Here is a 21,010-nt window from a genome sequence, read left to right as displayed (position 1 = left end):
CAAAGCAGTTGGACATAGTGGTGTATTAGAGGTAAAAAATTATATAAATACTGTTCGGTTTCTTGCACAAACCGATCGTTTCGTGTCTTAGGACATCAATGTATCGTCACGAGCCGCAGTGTTTAATTTGGATTTGTCTGTGCATGTTTTTTTTTACTCTCATAGATTTTGTTACCATTGCCATGCATTATACGACTGTTAGACTGCAACGGCTGGAGTTAAAAATCATAATTTGTGTTCTACTGAAGAAACAAAGTCACCTACATCTTGGATGCCCTGGGGGTAAGCAGATAAACATCAAATTTTCATTTTTGGGTGAACTATCCCTTATATGGCTCGTCCGCCATTTTAGATTTATTTTTTTCACTCTTAGTGAAAGAGAATGCACACGGAATGCTACTTTAAATTGTGGCTTGTAGAATAGCTTTGAAAGTTCATTTGATTATTTAAAACTACAGACAAGCTGGTACTCGTTCCCTCAGCAGCCCAGATTTACTCAAAGTCCTTTAATCAAAGTCACACTTTCGGTACGCTTCCAGACTATGAAGTGTTCTCCTTGTTATAATTAGCCCAAAGAAGCATGCTTTCATCCAGCCTTGTATGAATCAGGGCGTGAGTGATCACGTCCAAAAGGCATAATGAGGTCGAGACTGTACCTCTCAGTGCCATTTGAACAAGACTTGCGCACCAACGGCTTTTGTTACATCACCAGGGAGACATTTCGCTACCCTTGCTGTGTTGTTGGACAGAACCTTCCACACGTTTTCTGATTCTACAGCGACGTGCACACAAGAGAACACATGTTCCCACTTATGTTATCCAGTTGCTTCCTCTCCCTTTAAAACAAAGGAATGAGTATGTCTTCTTAGAGACCACCTGACCTTTATTTCAATGGGAAAACATATTTATGATGGAGAGAGTAAGAGCAGGGCTTGAGCAGGAATGCTTACGTCTATGAATGCAAAAGAGGCTGAAGATGAAAGTGCGTGGAGAGGCAAGGATTGTAGATGTGGTCTAGCACTCCAGAACTGACCTCATTAGCACATACTGTAGGTGCTATTTCATTGGCTAGGCGAGGTTATAATAAGCGTGCAAAGTCTTTCCTTCAGCTCTCTCACATGGTGTTGTTTCTGTGGTTTTGGTCATCATCTGACATAGAATCCTTAGAGATTTGTTTAAAAAAAAAAAAGCAGGGGAAGAATTTGCTCTATTCTGAAAAGCTTGCATGCTGCATATATAGGCAACTGCCTTCTAAGGAAGCATCTTGACTGTCATGGAACCTTACAAATGATTGATTTTGGAATGTCAAAGGGAGGAACAAATTGAAAACTGCATGAAGGACTCAGTTCACAGTTGATTTTAAAACTAAAAGTGTGGCCACATTTACCATTGCTCTGCAAAATTTCATAGGCAAAATCCAGTTATTTCAATAAGAATCTGCATTATTGGGAGTTTTTATGTTAAAAAGTTCACTTCACAGATTTCACCCTTTTTGTCATGTGAATTTGATGTGTTGACAAACAGAAAGGTTCTTGGCTTAAAAGTGACGATCCATGTGTCATATATATATATATATATATATATATATATTTTTTACCCCATATTTTGATCTATTTTGCATCTGTTTACAGCATGGATAGCTCCAAAAGAGTGAACCATCTTGAAAGTAACTTGGTAAGACTATGTTTTTGAACCCAAGCTTCATCCAGTGATTGTACCAGCGATTCAGGAAGGCCAGCCAAGGTTTTATCTATATATATAAGCTAATTCAACACAACAATAAATACTATGATAGTATAAATAATGAAATAACACTGATTTTAATAGTTTGTTGCTAACTAAGCTAACCGTGCTATAACAATGCTCTAAAAAGACAAATATTTATTGAAAATAATGTATGGATTTATTATGATGATTGATTGATTATTTATTTATTTACTGTTTAGTGAGTTTATTGCATTGCATTCTGGAATTGCCTTCTCCTTCATGGATACATGGAATGCTTAAAATTTAGACTTGGGATTAAACAAGGTATATTGAAACTTTTCGGATAACCCTTTGTGCTGGGAACCTGTCTTTATTGCCTTAAAATGCTGCTTACAGAGGCAGCTTGTTTGGTTTTAAAAACCGAGCAGTTGTGTCCATAACTAACCACAGTGAACTCTCTCTCTTTCTTTCCCTATATCTCTGCATCTGGGCTACACATTTACCTTTCCTAGCCCTGGGTTTTAATTGCTTCCCCCTGATGATGACATTGATTAATCTTCTGCAATGCTGAAACAGGTTCCCAGAGGGTTCTGAGCAATTGTAATGTGCTTCAAATCCAGCCAAATGAGTTCCCTTAAAATGATGAAGAGATTAGCACACAATATCTGGAACTAATAGAGGTGTTTGAGCGTAAGAAAACAAACACCAAACTAATTCTAGGCTATATCAAATGCACATTTATCAAGTAAGTGTGTTTCTTTTAATAGAGCAAAGTGCATTGCCTATTGTTTATGCTTTTAATGAAATAATAATACATATCAATAAACATAATAGGATACCATTACAAAGTTTTATCTCTTTCAGAGCTGTGACTAGGTCTAGATGTTATATTTGCATTTGCTCCTACCAAGGTTGAGTGTTCAAGGTTCCTCATGCCCACAGACCGCCCACATTGTTCATTAATCATTGGATGTATATTTCACACAATACTGGCAAGCACTATCCAAAAATGAGACGTTTCAGTCTAATTGACTGTGTTCCACACAATTTTCTGGCACTCAGGGAGCACCAGTTAAGTCGTGCAATGAGCCCTTTTGATTAAAAAAATAATCAGTGGATTTACCAAAGTTTGCCAGAGTAGTGGCATCAATTCTTGAGAAGACATTCAGAGTTTTGTTTGAATAACTCAAGCAGCACGGAATATGCACAAGAATATCTTGTTCTGAGTTTTGTCTGTGAAACAATACTTTAAATGGCATAAAATTGGACCACAAAATAAACATGTTAGCTTTTCATAATGTGCTTAACCTTTGGATAATATTCAACATACTGTATAAACATGGTCACTGGAAGCTTAAACATGGTTGCTTGATGTGCGAGAACAAACCTCATTTGTTAAAACCTATATTAAATCTTTTCATCATACATTATACTGTAAAGTGATTGTCTCTTCAGAAGACTGGATTAAGCCGCTCTATTCATATGGGTTCCTTTTATGGTGTCTTTAAGAACTTTTTGAAGTTTTGACTGCATGGACCTTCAATGGAGAGACAAATCTCTTAGTTTTCGTTAAAATATCTTCAGTTATGTTTTGAAGATGAAAGTCATATGCGTTTGAAATGACATGGGTAATTGATGACCGAATTTTCATTTTTGGGCAATTCATCCTTTTAGCACCCTGCTAAGTGCAATAGTTATGAATCTGTATATTTTCTGATATCGGATATTTACTTCCCCATGCCTATTTCCTGTATTTTAACATTTTAGATTACATTTTCTAAATCTCACTTTAGCAAATCTCAAAATGCAAATCGATTTTACTGTGTAATGTTGTGATACCTAAATTCACAAAACTGTTCGTTTATTTACAAATTTTTACAGTCCTAGCCCACTGTTTTCTGTACTCACATTAAACAAAATTTAGCCAAATCTTCAGGCCACCAAATTATTGTACTAATTACATCTCCAAATATCTCTTTAATTTTGCATTGCATCAGGGTTCAGAGTCCTTGCCCATTGTTTTCTGTACTCACATTAAATAATATTTAGCTTTATCTACAGAGACTGAATGACCACAGACACACTCTCATACTGTAGAGTTTAAATGAAGTGTCACTTTGACACTTTAAGGCCCTTGGGAAGACCAGCTGTGAGTTCTGGGAGAAAACTGAATACCTCTTCATCCTCCAGAGTCTCAAGAGCTCCATTCCCTTCCCTCTCTGTCTGTTTCAGTAAAAAAATAAACAGTTCCTCTCTCAGTCAGTTCTTAGTCAGTCAAACTATCTTGCGCTGATCACAAAGACTGCTGACGTGCGTCGGTAAGCGATAACGACGACCCCTCAAATGTACCGCATCGCGGCTCCTCTGTTTGCCCCTTTGAAGTGCTAATAGTCTAACAAATCCCCTTTTGCATTAATTGATCCATAATGCTTTCTCTGTTACACACACCAGGGTTTAATGTGGCCCTTGGTGATAATGTTGCAGAATGCGGGAAATCGAGGACAATTACTGCATATTTGCAGTGGAGACCTGAACTTAAGCTTGGAAAAGAGAAAAAGGAGATGGTGGCTAAGAAAGGGAGGGTTAGAAAGAGTTCTGGGAAAGAGGGAAGGAAGGTTGTCAGAGGCTCAGATACATTGCTGAGCCGAGGCTGTGTGTTTATGGCTGGGTCCCCAGGGCATCGCACACAGGGCTATGGTTTTGAGACCATCAATCACCCACGCGCACACACACTTAAACACACACACACCCTCCTCTAGCACATTAACATGCAGCGTGGAGCCTATAGAGGCATCAACATGCACCAGTCGTGACTCCTCTTACCACAGTCAATTTTCAGTGTTTCCTTCCATTTTGTTGGCGCAATTAAGACATAATCATAACATTAATACAAACTTTTTTTCTCATTAACTCTACAATTGATCACACTGCTTATTTCCAAGGAAATACACGTGATTAAGAATGTGCAAAATGATTTATAATATTGTTTGCTTGTCTGTGCATTGGATTCTCATCAGCGCTTCAGCTCTCGGAGGGTTTGATGGTGTAACACGTCCTGTGCATGTGGCGCTTTCATGGATTTCATGATGATGAAGTTTGTTATGGTTCTCAATGGCACACTTCTGATAACCTTTTTATTATTTATGACTGTTATTAAAGGAAGTAGTAACATATAGAGCCACTGAAACGTTAGCCTGCTGTTGTAGATACGCTGATGCAATACTTACATGTTATCTATAAGCATCTAAGCTTGCATGGGGAATTTTTTCATTGATTTTGTCCTTCTTTGTTCCTCCAAGACCCTTGTATATATGCAATGCAGTTCTCTGTGATTGCTGCCTGAAACTACTGCAAAGTTGCTCCAAAATTAAGCCAATTACACTGGTCTCATAAAGATGAATGGAGACATAGGAAGGGCTGGGCATGCTTACAAACTATTGATTTATAATAGTAATTAGAGGCCCAAAGTTTTGCAGGTTTGACTGTTGTTTTATTGATTTGTATGCGTTGTTGGTTGCTGTGGCTGAAGGTGTGCCAGATATCTGTTCTAAAATAAGGAACTAACATCTGAGCTCTGAATGTTTGCCTGGATAGAGTAAAATGAAAATGTTTTTGCTTTTTCATTTTGTTTCTTTTTCTTTAGATCTTGTTTAGTGTGAATTGTCACAATATTCCCTGTTGAAAAAACCAGCATATGCTGGTTAGGTATGTTTTGAAGCATGGCTGCTGGTTTGAGCTGGTTTAAGTTGGTCCTTAGCTAGTCATGAGCTGGTTTAAGCTGGTCCTTAGCTGGTCATGTGCTGGTCCTAAGCTGGTTCTAAGCAACTACCTCCTGCTCAAGACCAGCTTAGGATCAGCACATGACCAGCTCAAACCAACAGCCACGCTTCAAAACATACCTAACCAGGATATGCTGTTTTTTTTTTCAACAGGGTTGGCAGATATTGCATAGTTAAGATTACTGTTTTAGAGAATGTTTGCATAAGAATAGTTTTGCTATCATGAACACTGATTCTGTACAGATTACAGGAATACTTTACACAAAAAAAATATTATTCTCTCACCCTCATGTTGTTGCAAACCTATAAGGCTTTGAGTTTTTTCTTCATCTGTTCATGTCTGTATCATGAAAGTCAACTATTTTAAGCTCCAAAATAGACATAAAGGTTGCGATAACACTTTGTATTAAGAACATATAAAAATGTAAGCCTTTATGGACTTTCAAATCAAATCATTGATCAGTGCATCCACACAAAGACCACATGGTCCTTAAACAACAACTACTGTCAAACCTTATTGGTTCTTGGTGATGTGAGAGAGAAAAAATGATGATATTGACTTTAATATTATGGACAAAAACAAGTAATATGTTCTTTAAAATATCTATAATGTCCAGGCCGCAGACACAGTTCCAGATTTTAAAGTTTGTTTTCCTACTGTGACCTCTGAAATTATATGACCTCTTAGTTTTTCCAACCATAGTATAATAAATATTTTCCATATAATATTCTATGTCTCAAGATATTTATACTTTTCCATAACCCACTCTTACTGTTGGTGTTATGGATGGCCGGACACACAATGTTACAGTTAGACGGATAAAGCGTTACTCAAGGACACTGAATCAGAGACCCAATTTTACTAGCCGATATACTGAGACACAGTTGACTGGATTCAAAAGCTTCCGCGAGTTTCACAATGTAAATAAATACTGCAAGCAAAAACATGCATTTCTGTTCTCAGCTGTGGCGAATGACAAAACAGGAAGAAAGTAGGACCACAAGGAACCACTTTTTTATGATAATTGAAAAAAGTTACTTACTCTGTCTTTCAAGCAATATGCAACTTTAAATATATGTTAAAAAATCTGTGGTCAGTAAGTTCCTAAAGGACCATGTAACACTAAAGACTGAAGTAATGATGCTGAAATGACAGCAGCTTTGCTATTACTGGAATAAATTACATTTTAAAATGTATTCAGATAGAAAACAAATTTCAGTAATATTACATATCAATATTTCATATCTTTTTTTTTTTTTGATCATATAAATTCAGCCTTAATCAACACAAGACTTTTTTCAAAAACATTGAAAAAACCTACAAACCTCACATTTTTTAACATAAAATGTATGCTATGTATTTTATGTCAAACTGGCTTTAAATTTAATAATACACCATCATAAAGCTGTTTTGCAAGATTTAAATTCCCACATAATTTCAACAGGAAAGTAAATATGTTTTTCCCCCTCTCTCATAGATCAGTTTATTTCAACTAAAAGCATTTGTTGTCATTCTCAATAAGTATTTGTGGCCCCACAAAAAAGTGGGAGAAAGCCAGAGAACGAGAGAGTAAAGCTTCGAGCCAAAGCTTGGCCAAAGGGCAGAAGCTCCAGTAATCCCTGGATCATGGTCTGAAACACCTCTTCCTTTCACACACTGGCTCGTCTGGATGCCAGTACAGGCTGTTCTTTGCAGCAGAGCGATCTGTGTCAAAGGGCACCGTCGTCTCACTGAAAAAGGATAGCTGTGCCAAAAGGAGTTTGTTAAGAAGGCCAGGTAGTGTGAGACTCTGCCAGGTGAAGAGGCCACGGTCGGGAACACTCTCACAGTGGCTTTGTTGTGTTTTTAGCATGGCCTCGCTGTCATGTTCAGAGCGTTAGATGTAATTTAAAGACATTTGCTGTTCAGCAGCTGTGTAATGGTGGTATTGGATAGAAGAAGGTCAGCATAAAACTATTAACTGTCAACTGCCAAGAGAGCGTCGAGTCTTTAAAAGAGTCTGGTACATTATACTGGTCACATACAGACTCTGACTTTTTATTTCACATATTTTCCACTCTCTTTTACTGTCCTTTACTCAACATCTAATCTCTTTTTCTCTGTCCTTTTTATTGTTCGACTCCATTGTACTCTTGTTTGTGCTTGTGTTAAGTTGTTTTTGGGAGTTTTATCTGTCAGTTTATTCCCCACTGCTTACCAAGACACTCCAGATGAATGAATAGGTCAACTCAGCTGATATAAAGGGATTCACTAAGAATTTATTAATTCTACAAAAGATGCAAGCACACACACACACACACACGTTTGTGTGTGTGTGTGTGTGTGTGTGTGTGTGTGTGTGTGTGTGTGTGTGTGTGTGTGTGTGTGTGTGTGTGTGTGTGTGTACAGGTATATATGGTTTATGAGGACACTTCCTGTGTCCCCGTAAAACAAAAGGCTTAAAAAACATACAAAACGGTGTTTTATGAAATTCAAAAATTTGCAGCAGTTTCCTGTGAGGGGTAGGTTTAGGGTTAGGATTGGGTTAGTGGATGGAAAATATCATTTGGTCAGCATAAAAGTAATAAAAGTATATGGAAAGTCCCCACAATTCACAGAAACACACACACACAGATAATTACTTCTGAATGCATGGTAGTGAAGGATGCATTATTTATTTATTTATTTTACTCATTTTATTTTATTTTACTTATTATATGTGATTCATGATCATTATAATTTATTCTTATTATTAATCAAGTTGATTGTAATTTAGTTATTTATTATTATTTATGATTTATTCTTATTTTTCTTAGATAGTTTTCTTATATTCTTGTTCTTTTAGCCTCTTTCTTGGAAATGTAAATAGTCAAGGTGATGGTGTGCATGTAACAGTTCTGTAAAAATGTACTTATAAAAATAGCAACATTTTATTTATATTTATAAAAAAGAAAAATATTTTGACAGCCAAACCCTGGTGATCTAAAATATATACCTGAAGTACCTCCTGAGATTTTAAGTTAATTTTCCAATAATTTAACGAAGCATTTTTGTGTTCACAGTTTTCAGTTACATGGAAAACAAATGAAAAAGAAATACAATTCAAGTGTTTTATTTTGGTTGCTTTTATTTTTAAATTATTTATTGTAATTTAACATTTTCAATAGCTGTTTTCTATTTCAATATATTTTAAAATGCTATTTATTACTGTGATGGCAAAGCTGAATTTTCAGCAGCCATTACTTCACTGTACTTGATTGTTTTAATTGATTTATTTAGAATTTTTATGATTTAATTAATTATTAGCTTTTCTTCAGCTCACAAGCCCTAGATTGATAAACCATGCTTGATACAAAGGCAATGAAATCCATAAATGTCCAAAATACTCACCGGGCAACAACCAACAAGCCATTTCGCATTATTTGCACATTAGCTATGTTTACTATTTGTAGTAAACACAGACCATAAGTTCCTTCCTCCGTGCATTTGTTCGCTGTAGAAGTAATAAGAGGCAGTAGAGATAGGAATAGGTGGTTTAAAAACAATGACTCAAAATGTATATTCTCAGTGGTTGAATACTGCACACTCCTAACTAAAACTCACTAATGCCCAATGTTTATTCATCTCACTCTCCCTTTGTCCTGCAGTGCTTTGAAGGCCTTGGTTGTAATTTTTTAAACACATCTTCCATGCTTCCTCCTCCCGAGGCTGCTGCTTTATCGTCGTAAACCCCGTTATATATGACTGCTTTCTTTAGGACGAATCCACACAGAGAGGGGGAGTGATCGCAGATGTACTTGAGCATCGCTTTGCATTACTGATGCAGATGTCTTCTCTGTATCAGAAATCCGTTCAGGGCTTCCAGCTTGCCAGACAAACGTCTCTTTTTATCTTTTTTCTAAGTTCAAGGAAAGTTCAGCGTCTTTTGTTTTCTTCCTTCCTGACTGCCGGAAAGTCAACAACAGTGTATTTCGGGGGTTGTTTAGATGTCATGATTCATTTTTGGTGTTTTAGATGAGAGCTTGTGTTACATGGTTGTTTAAGAGTCATTGACCTAAATGCATTTGTGAATGCTGTTTGTGCATATTCATAGTATTGTAATTTTATATTTCCATTTCACTTTATGAAACATTTAAACTGTTAATATCATTTTTTTGTCAATATCACACACCTCTAATTTATGTTATTTAATTGATATAATAATTTATTGATAATAATTGTTTAAATTAATATTTTTGGTGTTTTAGATGAGAGCTTGTGTTACATGGTTGTTTAAGAGTCATTGACCTAAATGCATTTGTGAATGCTGTTTGTGCATATTCATAGTATTGTAATTTTATATTTCCATTTCACTTTATGAAACATTTAAACTGTTTTTTTTTTTTTTTTTTTTTGCTGCCATGCTACAGGTGTTGCATTTTCCCAGCCATGCAAAACTAATTTGCTTTACACATCACAAAACATGACACAATCTTCTGTACTACCATTTAAATGTTTTTGGATGATAAGATTTTTTTTTAAATGCTTTTAAAAGACATCTGTTATGCTCACCAGAGCTGCATTTATATATTCAGAAATCTAAAATAATTCTAATATAATTCTTATATAAAAATGTCATTTATTCCTCTGATGGCAAAGCTGATTTTTCATCAGCCATTACTCCAGTCTTGAAAATTTCAGAAATAATTCTAATATGCTGATTATATGTTATATGTTAATATATATTTGTGGAAACCATGACACATTTTCAGGCCTTTTTGATGAACGTAAAGTTCAAAAGAGCAACATTTATTTGAAAAAGAAATTGTTTCTTGAATTATAAATGCCTTTACTGTCACTTTTGATTGATATAATGAGTCATTGCTAAAAAAAAATATTTCTTAAAAAAACCTGATCCCAAACTTTTGAATAGTAGTGTGGCTAATGGGATTATAATCAATTATAATGGCCTTTGTTCATTTCAAGCTGACATTTGTAAGGTTTTTTATGTGTTAAATGGAAATATTTGTAAGAATTGCTGATGTATTTGTAATTGATATGGCAAATGCAAATGCAAATTTCATGTTTCATTTCAGCTTCTTAGGGACAAAAAGAGCAAATTAAATTGATTTGAATCTTTTTTCCCCCCCTGAATCACCACTTTTGAAATGTTCCTTTGAAGGACAGGAGGGTCACACATTTTTAATGGAGTGAAAGCTTCCACAGATATCTCCTATCTTTCTCTTTGTTCGCCTCTCTAACACACTATGGCCCCTTCAAGGACCCTGGGGGACAAAAAAAGCCAAGCGCTTTTATATGGTGTGGGACTCAGTACCGCCAGTGTTATCAACCATAATAGCACCGCCACAGTTCAATAGCCACCCGGATGACATGCTAGCCTCACCCAAGCAAAACCCAGGCGACCACCTGCAAGATACATCAGCTGTCAATCATCTCCGCTCAACCGTATATAATTACAGAGGCTAGGGAATCATTCCTCCACTTGTATTTGCTCAACATAAAGATGGAGAATGCTTGCACAAAAGCACGAGGTATGTTTCTAACAAAGGGAATTATAGCAGTTTGACATCGGCATATTCATTCTGATAGGATAATTGCTTTGAAACTTGGAGAAATAAAGCCTCGTCTGGCTGCTTTGTTGACAGGCTTCCTGTGCGAAAATGGCTGATTTTTGTTGCTTGACAGGAGAGCAGGGCTTCTCTCCTGATGTCTGTATTAGTCTCAGTAACAGATGGTGCTGAGTTAAGGATCTGCCATCGCAAGGGTTTGCAGACTCCTCTTGTTTCTAGCCAGCGGCGTCAGCCGTGAGCCGGGCTTGTGTGAGGTAGTGACTGATCTTTTCTCCAGGCGGAGAAGAAAGCATCAATCATCAGGTCATGCTGTGGAGAGCACCTCCACAAACGCTGCTCCACAAGAGGTTGGATTTGGTCAAGCTGTGACCGGTAGGATTGGTGATTAGTTTCACCGTCTTCTGCTCTGATCTCTTTTGGGATTGGTCAGTGGAGAGACTGTGGAGGTTGAGGATAATGTCTTTGTTATAAATGGACCCAGAGTTAACTGATTTGACCTTTTATTGAAAGTATTGAGTGACTGAGTAATGAGTTAATGTACGTCACCACGTGTTACCGATTCATTTGGCTGATTTGTTTCACTTTAAGTCAGGTGTTTTGATGCAAGAATGAATGTGAGGACAGTTATAATAAATTCCATTTTTTATTTCAATACCTATAGCACAACTCTGAAGAGTTTAATAAAGAAGTTAATGTACTTGTCTTTTTGAGCATTTAATTAACGTACAAAGTCATCCCACTATTTTTCTTTTTTCTTTTTTATTGCTATAAGTGGATTTGGTTTGATGGAATAAATGGGAGCTGTGTAACCATGGCGATATAGATTTATGGTGAACTTGGTTAGTTTCATGTTAACACAAATTAAAGTGTGGTGGTTCATTTTCCACATCAATTATAGTGGCTGCAAGGCAGTGCTGTATTGATATTTCTCAATCATTCTCTACTGGTTTGTACTAAAGCTTTAACTCTAAGTATTAAACTTCCCCAATTAATTCAGGCAGAATCATTCAAACTTTTCTTCTACATACTAAAAATCTGTTCTGGGTCTTCACCTTTACAGACACGGCTCCTTTTTTTAATCTCATTTTTACCTTTTAGTTTTCTTTTCATTTGTCTATGCTTGGTCATTTTTTATTTATTTATTTATTTTTATTTTTATTTCTTTGCCAGGAATAAATTAGGAATAAAATCCCCTTGTTGTTGGATTTGTTCAGGCCTTATTTCTTAGTAAGTATAAAGTTCACAAAATAGATGTCAAACTGAGGCCTGAACAAATCCAACAACAATGGCATTTTATTCCTAATTTATTCCTGTGATTGTAAAGCTGAATTCTCATCATCATTACTCCAGTCTTCAATGTCACGTGATCCTTCAGAAATCATTCTACTATGCTGATTTGCTGCTCAAGAAACCTTTATTATTATTAATGTTAAATAATATTATATTATCAATGTAAAAAAAACAGTTGTGCTGCTTAATATTTTTTATGAAAACTTTGAAACTGTGAATTCTTTGATGAAAAAGGGAAATCTTTCTGAACATACATTTATTTATTTATTTACTTATTCATTCATTCATTCAAAGATAAAAATGTTTAACAGGTCTTTAATTGCTAATAGAAATACAGTTAAACATGGACTGCGTATTTTAATATGCATTCCTCTATGAATATATGTTAACTGATCAGTTTGAATTTTTGCATTAATTTGCTAATTATTTTTAATTACAAATTAGTCAATGTTATTTCCAAAAAATATAAGTTATTCCATACTGATCCCAGACTTTTAAGTGTAGACCCATTCTAATTCACCAAGAAGTGACATTTCTTTGTAATTCGTTTCAAACTGGTCGCTCTAAAATTGGTCACACAATCATTTGGGTGAACGGTTCCTCCATAAATAATGTCCTGGGTTACTATTTAAGTCTTGTGCCAGCTGCAGTGGGGGTGGAGGTTGGAGAAGCATTACCTGAGAGAGGTTAGGAATCATCCTCTCCACTCATGCAGAGCACGCTTTTAATTAGATTACCCAGGCATCCATGCACAGCCGTGAGGAATTGGACACACTCTGTCAGGTCACAGTGGCTCAATGTGGGGCTGGACTGCTTGTCCGCTCTCTTGAATCACTGGATGAGTCTTGTGCTTGAGAAACTAGAAGGAAACTTGCAAAATTGCTTGCTTCCGTAACGGTGGTGCAAATATATATATAGTTAATTTTGTTGATTGCCGAATAACTTTACTTCAGGATTCTAAATAATTATTTTATTTTATTTTAGTGTGTGTGTGTGTGTGTGTGTTTGTTTAGTGTTTTATGTTTTGTTTTGTGTTTTAGAATTTGTTTTGGTTTTGTGTTGTTTTGCACCCACTATGGGCATGAATAATTATAGTAATTTGAATATTTCTGTGATTTATTTATATTAATTACTTGTTTTTCTGGTCAAGTTTAGCAGCTTCTTGTATTCTGATCTTGTGATTAATTGTGTTTTTATTGAGTTTTACCCTACAATATTTCTGATAGGAAACATTGGCTAAATTACACAATACTGTCTAATATACACTGTTTTTATAAGTAAAACTGAAGTCATTGTATAGTTACCTTATCTAAGTAGTCAACTGATCAAAGTTCAGTCAAGAAATGTACTTAAGTAAATAACTTTAGCTAAGAAAACATCCTGTGAAACCTCCTTTTTACACAGAGCACTTTGCAAGACAACACAGATTAGAATTTAATAAAGAATATTTGTTGTGTATTAAACATCTCTCAGCAGTAAGCAGACCAGACATTGTTAATTTAGTCTGTATTTTTCATATGAGGCAGTACAAATATGGCAGGATGTTTTCGCGTTGAATTTGTTTTTGTTAAATTTCAACAAAAAAAGCACTATAATGAGAGAACTGTTTGTTAGCGGAGAAGAGGAACAATCTGTCCCAGCTTGCGTCTGGGTAGAGGATATTGAAGGTGTCATGTGGCAATGATCAACTTGTGCAAATTCATTATGGTGGATAAAGAGGAAAAAAGTGCAATTAAATGATTTATAGTCTCTGGAGGCTCTTGGCTCACTTTTACACTTCAATTAATTTTGTTTTGAAGATTGAGAGAATGGGCAGGCCTGCTGTGTTTCTCCTATAACATCACAGAGTGAGCTTTGGCATGCTGATGGGCCTGAGAGCTCTTAAAGTTTCCAAGTTACAAGATAACGATGTGTTTCTCTTTGTGCCTTCCACGTGCCGTGACGGGTAAGAAATAAGCGAAGCCGAGCTGCCAGAGCACCTTAGCAGCGCTTCATTTCTCTCTCTCATGTTTAACCGTCTGTTGCTAATTTACTTTCTCTCCCGGCAATCCTTTTTTAATAGTGCATCCGTTTGTTCAGCAGACAATTGATTCCCTGCACTGCCATATTCATCAGTTACATTAACTGAAGCTTGTCCGGAATATGAATTATGGAGGCCGTCTCTCCGTTTCTGTCCCTCGTTTCTAGCTGCAGCTTCACGTCAATAGACCATGTAAATACCTTTGAGGAAAACAAATGTTAACCTAAAGTCAACAATGTGCTAATTACGCTAATGATAATGAGGCTCGCGCATATTCATCAATGCTTTGTTAAGTGTCGTCTTGTCGTTGGGCCGTGAGAAGAGCCTTCAAATCCTTGACACATTTATTGATGTTTCCTTGCTGTTTTGTCTGCTTCGACACAGGGACTTTGACAGCTTGTCCGATCTCACGGAAGATTCCAAGGTCAGGTACATCGCTCAGCGTTGGGAGGAGCTCGGATTAAAAGACGTCCAGGTAACCAATCACACGGCTCTCCTGAGCTATCCCGGACCCGCCCTCAGCACGATCACAGATATAAGCGGAAACCAGTGTTACCTGCCCAGCGGAGCGAGGTGTGACCAGCCATTCGCATCCACGACTGAACCATTTGCCTTTGCAGCCTATTCGGCTGTGGGAAATCTAGTGGTAAGTTACATGTATACTGTTGTACTCAAGTGTATACTCAAGCGATCAATAACACATGGTCACGATTGCGTTTGACTTAAGATACAAAACAAAACGCATAAGGATCACAACCTTTTATGTTGTATTTTTTTGCAAAATTCCCAAAACAATGCTGTGTGCAGGGTATACATGTGCTGTGTGCAGCGCTTGTTGTTTGTGTATACATGTGGTATTTGAACCAGCTTATAACTCACAAAGAGCTTATAAAATATGTAAAGGAGTCAAAACAGCACCAGGAGTTGCACACACAAACAAGATCTGCTGCAAGGAAGCGACGGTTCTGACGCCGGTACCAAACTGTACTGGGCAATATTACTTCTATGACAAGGTGTGCTTGAGCATTTTGTCCTTTAGGGTCACATCTTGTTTCATTTAGATGTCTTTGGTTCAAAACGTGAAAAGGTGGGTCTCAGGCTGCTTGTTTGGTGCGCACTAAGGTTTGAATGGCAGTGTTCACACTTGACTTGCACACATAAACTGCACCTGCCAAGTGTAAACAAACCCTTAAATGCATTAGATTATGCAAACCAAACCTAAAATGGGTCATTTGCAGATGTTACTTCAAAGCTCTATTTATGATCTAACCCATAATTATTTTTTTCAGTGTAACCTAATTTGCCTGAATTTTGTTTAAGAAATGAATACTTTAATTCAGTTGAAAACTAAAAGAGAAGTTTAGCAAAATGTCCAAGCTGTCCATGTGACATCAGTGGTTCAAACGTAATGTTATGAAGCTACAACAGTCTATCTTTAGAGTCCTTACGTTCCTACTTCAATTAGGGAACAGTTTGAAAATAAAAATAAAGACTTTTCACAATGCGATCGATTTCCAGGTGGATCATTACCGTGAATCCTCATAATTTATACAGAAAACGTAACACGGGTGGAGGTCGGAATAAGCATCTAAATTGAGCTATCCAAAATCTGGACTATTTTGATTGATTTTTTAAATTGGCAAAAAAAAAAAAAAAAAGTAAAGGCATTTATTATGTTTTAATAATACAAAAAAATAGTTTAGTTATAATTAAATTCTGTTCTTTTGAACATTTTCTTTGTCAAATAAAAAAAGTATCATGGTTTTCACAAAAAAATTATAAGCAGCGCAATAGTTTCCAACACTGATAATAAGAAGAAATATTATCTAATATCAGATATTAGAATGATTTCCGAAGGATCATGTGACTTTGAAGACTGGAGTAATGATGCTGAAATTTCAGTTTTTCATCAGAAGACTAAATTACATTTTTTAAGATATTAAAATGGAAAATATTCATTTTAAAATGGTAATAATATGTCACAGTATGTGAATCATTTTACTTTATTTTTGATCAAATAAATGTAGCCTTACAGAGCATAAGGTTAATGTATGTTTCAGTAGCTTGGTTTCTTTATTTACCCCAACCCCACCAATGAAAATGATTTTAAAAAAGTCAAAACTTTGCAAGTCGTCAAGCAGCACATGGACTGAAACAGAGTATGTTAGTGGAACAGCATCTGTTTTAATGCTCAAAGAACTCTGTAATCACACCTGCTCCATTCCTGGTTTTCCATTTCCCGCTCATTGGTGAGTGAAACCCTGATCCAAGCACCACCCAACCCAACCACCCCACACTACAAGTTAAACTTCCACATTTTTGATCGTCATGCTAGGTAAAAATCCCTGCTCTATTCCACTTCACACTACTCAAATACTTTGGTCTGAAACATCATGGAAATAAATGTTAGTCACAATAAATATCAGCACTAGAATGCCACTCAGCCAATCCATTTTGAGGACTTGAACTAACTGTTTTATCATTTTTAATAGAGTAACAAGAATCATGGAACACAAAGTTGCTTGTTGACCTTGTTGTTGTATTATTGACTGTACTGTACAATAAATGCATTGCATTGCCAGTTGCAGCTGAATTAGCGTTCTGCTTTCACACTCTCACTTTCACAGCCCTGAACGCTTCATCCTGTTGGAAGGTTAAAACAAATCCGTTCTGCAAGACTGAACCCATTTCACACGTGTGTGATATATTCTCCAGCTATTTTTAGAGATTATGCTTTCTGTCTCTAAAGGGAACAGGAAATGTCTAAGGAAGATGCATTGCCATTATCCGTTTCAAGACAGACACACTGCATCTAACAGGGATAAGCTTCAGTAAAAAGTTATTGGAGTAAGTCACGGCCAGTCTTTCATGTCGTCCTCTACAAGGGGGGTCAAAGTCATCCATCAAAACGCTACACATACTCAAGGCTCTGATGTAAATTAAACTGCATTTGCAATGTCTAAAAATCAGCAGGGAAAAACAAATATGACTGGCTTGATGGATGAAATGCTCGGGGATCTCGTGCCGAGGCGTTAAGAGATTCATCCAGCTATCCTGAGCCGCTCATGGGTCACTGGCCATTTCACATTATGTACTTTTACCAACTCCCAGCTCCACAGCTGAGCTAAACAATTCACCATCTTTTCCACTGAAAACATAGAGATGCAGGGCGTTATCACAGTCACATATCCACAGACAGCTGTGATCTGCAGAGCAGTATAACTAATTATGCCAATTATAAAGTAATAATGAACCACTGAAAATATGTATAGTCAAGCCCTATTTTAGGAATGTGTCATGATAGATTTCATTTAAATTTATTGTTTTTCCCAAGTAAATTGAGTAAAATCAAAGAAGCATTAAATTAAAGGTTTAATAGTTGAGTTGTGAATAAAATTGGTTAATTTGAGTCTTCTACACTTATTATTCTGCTATTAATTACACTTATTTTATTTTACTTGGAATAACATGCACTGATAATTCATGCACAATAATACCAGGAATGTGTGTAATTTCTACAAATGCACAACTTCTATTTTTTTCTCTCCCAAAACAAATTATGTGTTTGTTAGCATAGATATTGACATCTTCATTGAGTCAACCATGTGGAAACAGATAATTATCAATCAAATGGTGCTGAAAATGTTCACTTGTACCAACAAAGAATGCCCTTTTTTATACCACAGCGCAATCAGCAAAGCAATCATATTGTGTGTTTTCATTTCTTTAAGGAATCTATAAATGTCACTTTGTCCCCAGCATTTTGCTTAATTCAAAGAGCCAAATCATTTGAAGTCTAAACAAGAAACAAACACAGAAAACTGCAGGTAATTTGATAGCTTGAGGTAATTAGAGTGGAGGCTTTACCTCTGGTCAGTAATAAGTTTGAGGGGGCTCCCGAGGGTAATTAGTTATGATGAGTTAAATCCTCCATGCTCCCTGGCTATTTCTCTCCACACCATATTAGTGATGATCAGGTGCAGGCGCTGGGCAATTACTGCCTTTAATTTCTCTACGAAGAAAGTGAGGTCAGGTAGTGAGAATTAAAGTTCCTCTTCTTTTCTTTTGTGTTTCTGGCCTACTCACAGACATGGGTCTTCTACTTTTTCTTTGAGCCAAACACCCATTTTATACAAAAATGAGTGTTGCAGTTTTATCATTGACCTATATTAACATATATCATATTCATGCATTTTGCTTCCCTTTAATGCTTACAATGCAAAGCCATTAAAATGGTGGTTCTTAATCTTTTTGGCTCCCCCAATTGCCTACAGTAATATTCAAATGGCACAACAACTTTTCTGTAAATTAAATGCAGGATTCCAGAAGTTTACATAGCTGAATATTTTTAACAAATTAATTTACAGGACTTTTCTAGTGATTTATGATTTACAGAATAACATTTATGCATGTATGTATGTATTCATTCATTCATTCACTATTTCAATTAATTCAATGAAAAATAAAAAAAAAGTCATCTTGAGCCCCCCCTTGCTGATGCCTCCTTGTGGCTCTCGGCCATTTAAATGAGAACCACTGCATATACTTGTACATTAATTTTTAATTATACTTTTTAATTAAAATTTTGAGCAGGGGACTTCATCTTCTTCACTATAGCTTTGGTTGAAGAGCTGATATATGTTTTTTTCCCACAAAAAAACCCCTTTGAAATCAAACAACAATTGGTTGACACCCTGCAGCGTTGTCACACACCCGCCCTTCATTAAGCCTTTTTTGGATAAATAAAGAATTGCATAGATCTCTAAAATTGGTCATTGTTTTAGAACATATGAGCTGCACAGAGTATTTGATGTTGTAGCTGATGTATGAAGAAGCGTAGAGAGAGAGAAAAAATCCCTGCTCTATATGCGCTCCATGAAACGCCTTGTTCTGAGTGTTTCCTTTGATACATGAGCTATACTGTTGGGAGTGGTCATTTGTATTCATTTAACATTGATAGTGTTATTTAAAAAGTAAAGCGGTAAAATTATGAAACGTTTCTGCAACACCTAGACAAAGCCGGTGTGTTAACATAGTTCGAATTGTAATCTTACATGGATATTTACAAAAAGTTCAACCAGATGGACACAAGAAGGGCTATTTGAATTGCTTTGAAATTTCAAGAGCTTCTCACTGTAATAATGCTTCACAGCCTCTCGCAAAATGAAAAATGAACTGAGCGTTGAAGAAGTGGCAAATTTTTATTCACAGAGGACATGCAGTCTGGCCTCTAATGGGGCCGCGCGATTGGGGTGGTATTTAACATTCTCCTCAAAATAAAGTTTAATTACGGGGTGGGTATTTCTTTCCACTCCTCAATCACGTAGATGTGAAAACAATTGTTATTTTCCTCTAGCTGCTTCAAGTCGCCGGGGGTGAGATGACTCGTGAAAGGAGCCGTCGCTCGTCTAGAAAATGTGATTTGTTCACCGCAATGCGTGCCCTCGTTAATTTCATTACCTTAATGACAGCCTCTCAGTGCAAATCTCATCCATTCCCAATTTTCTGCCTCTTCTTTGGGGTTAGACGGAACACTTTGCTAATGCAAATGCAGACATTAGTGATAAATACCATCTTTCAATGGTCTTGTGGTTTCGTGATACCGACTAGATGTACTCTCCTGCCCGGAATCATGTTTCATTTCCCCCTAGGCCCAAAGAAAAATGAATCAAACTCAGGTAATGCATTTCCACTTTGTGTCTCCGGGCCTTAAATAGCATTTAGTTTGACCCCACCTCATCAACCCTCATCAGTCCGAGGCACTCGCTTTTCTTAAACTCACAAACCGGGTTCTGGTTTACTAGTGCAGACTAAATGACAAAAAGGATGCCACGGCCTGTAGCTGCCATGAATCTGCCTTGAATTCTTTCAGAGCTGTGACATCTATGCCACGTCTGTGCGTGATTTATAGTGCGGAGGCTAATATATGTACTTGTCCCCCATTATACACAGCCTGAGATGTTCACTTTGTTTTCACTCATCCTTTGCTATCTGTAATGAATGTGACAACTAGCTTTATGGGGTGAGTTATGTGTGTCACAACATTGCAAATCAGAGGCTTGTTATTCCTCACACACACACGACGAAAGAGGTCAGACTCTACCCTGAACCATTTTAAAATTGTAAATGTTTAAAAAAATAATCTTTTTTTCAGGCAGAGGTGGTGGACATTCAGTATGGGAGTCCAGAGGATTTGAGACGGGTCCAAGCAAATGTGACCAATAAAATAGCACTGCTGAAACTTGGACAATCACCTTTGCTGTACAAGGTATGTTGTTATATTAATGTTAATCTATCTATCTATCTATCTATCTATCTATCTATCTATTAGGGCTGGGTTTTGACAATATTTTCACGATTCAATTCGATTCTCATTCACAAGCTTGCAATTCGATTCTCATTCACAAGCTTGCGATTCGATTCGATTACCGATTCGATTAGATTCAATATAGATTATTATATATCAGGTACAGCACATGCCACATTTTCTCAAGGAAAAAAAATCTCTCAGCTAAAATATACATGAGAGTCAGTTGGTACTACATTACTATAATATTGAAGTTTAAAACTGATTTGTTAAAATTACACTTAAAGGCAGAGTAAGTGATTTCTGGTAGCCAATGTTGATATTTGAAATCACCAAAACAAACACGCCCCTACCCCA

At 36.5% G+C, this 21,010-nt stretch overlaps 1 protein-coding gene across 1 annotated transcript in view; it reads left to right on the top strand.

Moving 5' to 3' along the window:
- The first annotated feature begins 10,202 nt into the window (after nucleotides 1-10,202).
- naaladl2 (N-acetylated alpha-linked acidic dipeptidase like 2) overlaps nucleotides 10,203-21,010 on the top strand; it is a 60,291-nt gene continuing 49,483 nt past the window's right edge. The window contains exons 1-4 of the mRNA XM_016570141.1: nucleotides 10,203-10,232; nucleotides 10,933-10,997; nucleotides 14,731-14,992; nucleotides 20,501-20,614. Coding sequence (XP_016425627.1) covers nucleotides 10,203-10,232; nucleotides 10,933-10,997; nucleotides 14,731-14,992; nucleotides 20,501-20,614 — 471 coding nt within the window. The remainder of the gene's footprint in view (nucleotides 10,233-10,932; nucleotides 10,998-14,730; nucleotides 14,993-20,500; nucleotides 20,615-21,010) is intronic.

The sequence above is a fragment of the Sinocyclocheilus rhinocerous genome, unplaced genomic scaffold (genome assembly GCF_001515625.1).
Source record: "Sinocyclocheilus rhinocerous isolate Xijiao unplaced genomic scaffold, SAMN03320098_v1.1 scaffold711, whole genome shotgun sequence".
Lineage (NCBI taxonomy): Eukaryota > Metazoa > Chordata > Actinopteri > Cypriniformes > Cyprinidae > Sinocyclocheilus > Sinocyclocheilus rhinocerous.
This window is presented reverse-complemented; position numbering and strand designations above follow the sequence as displayed.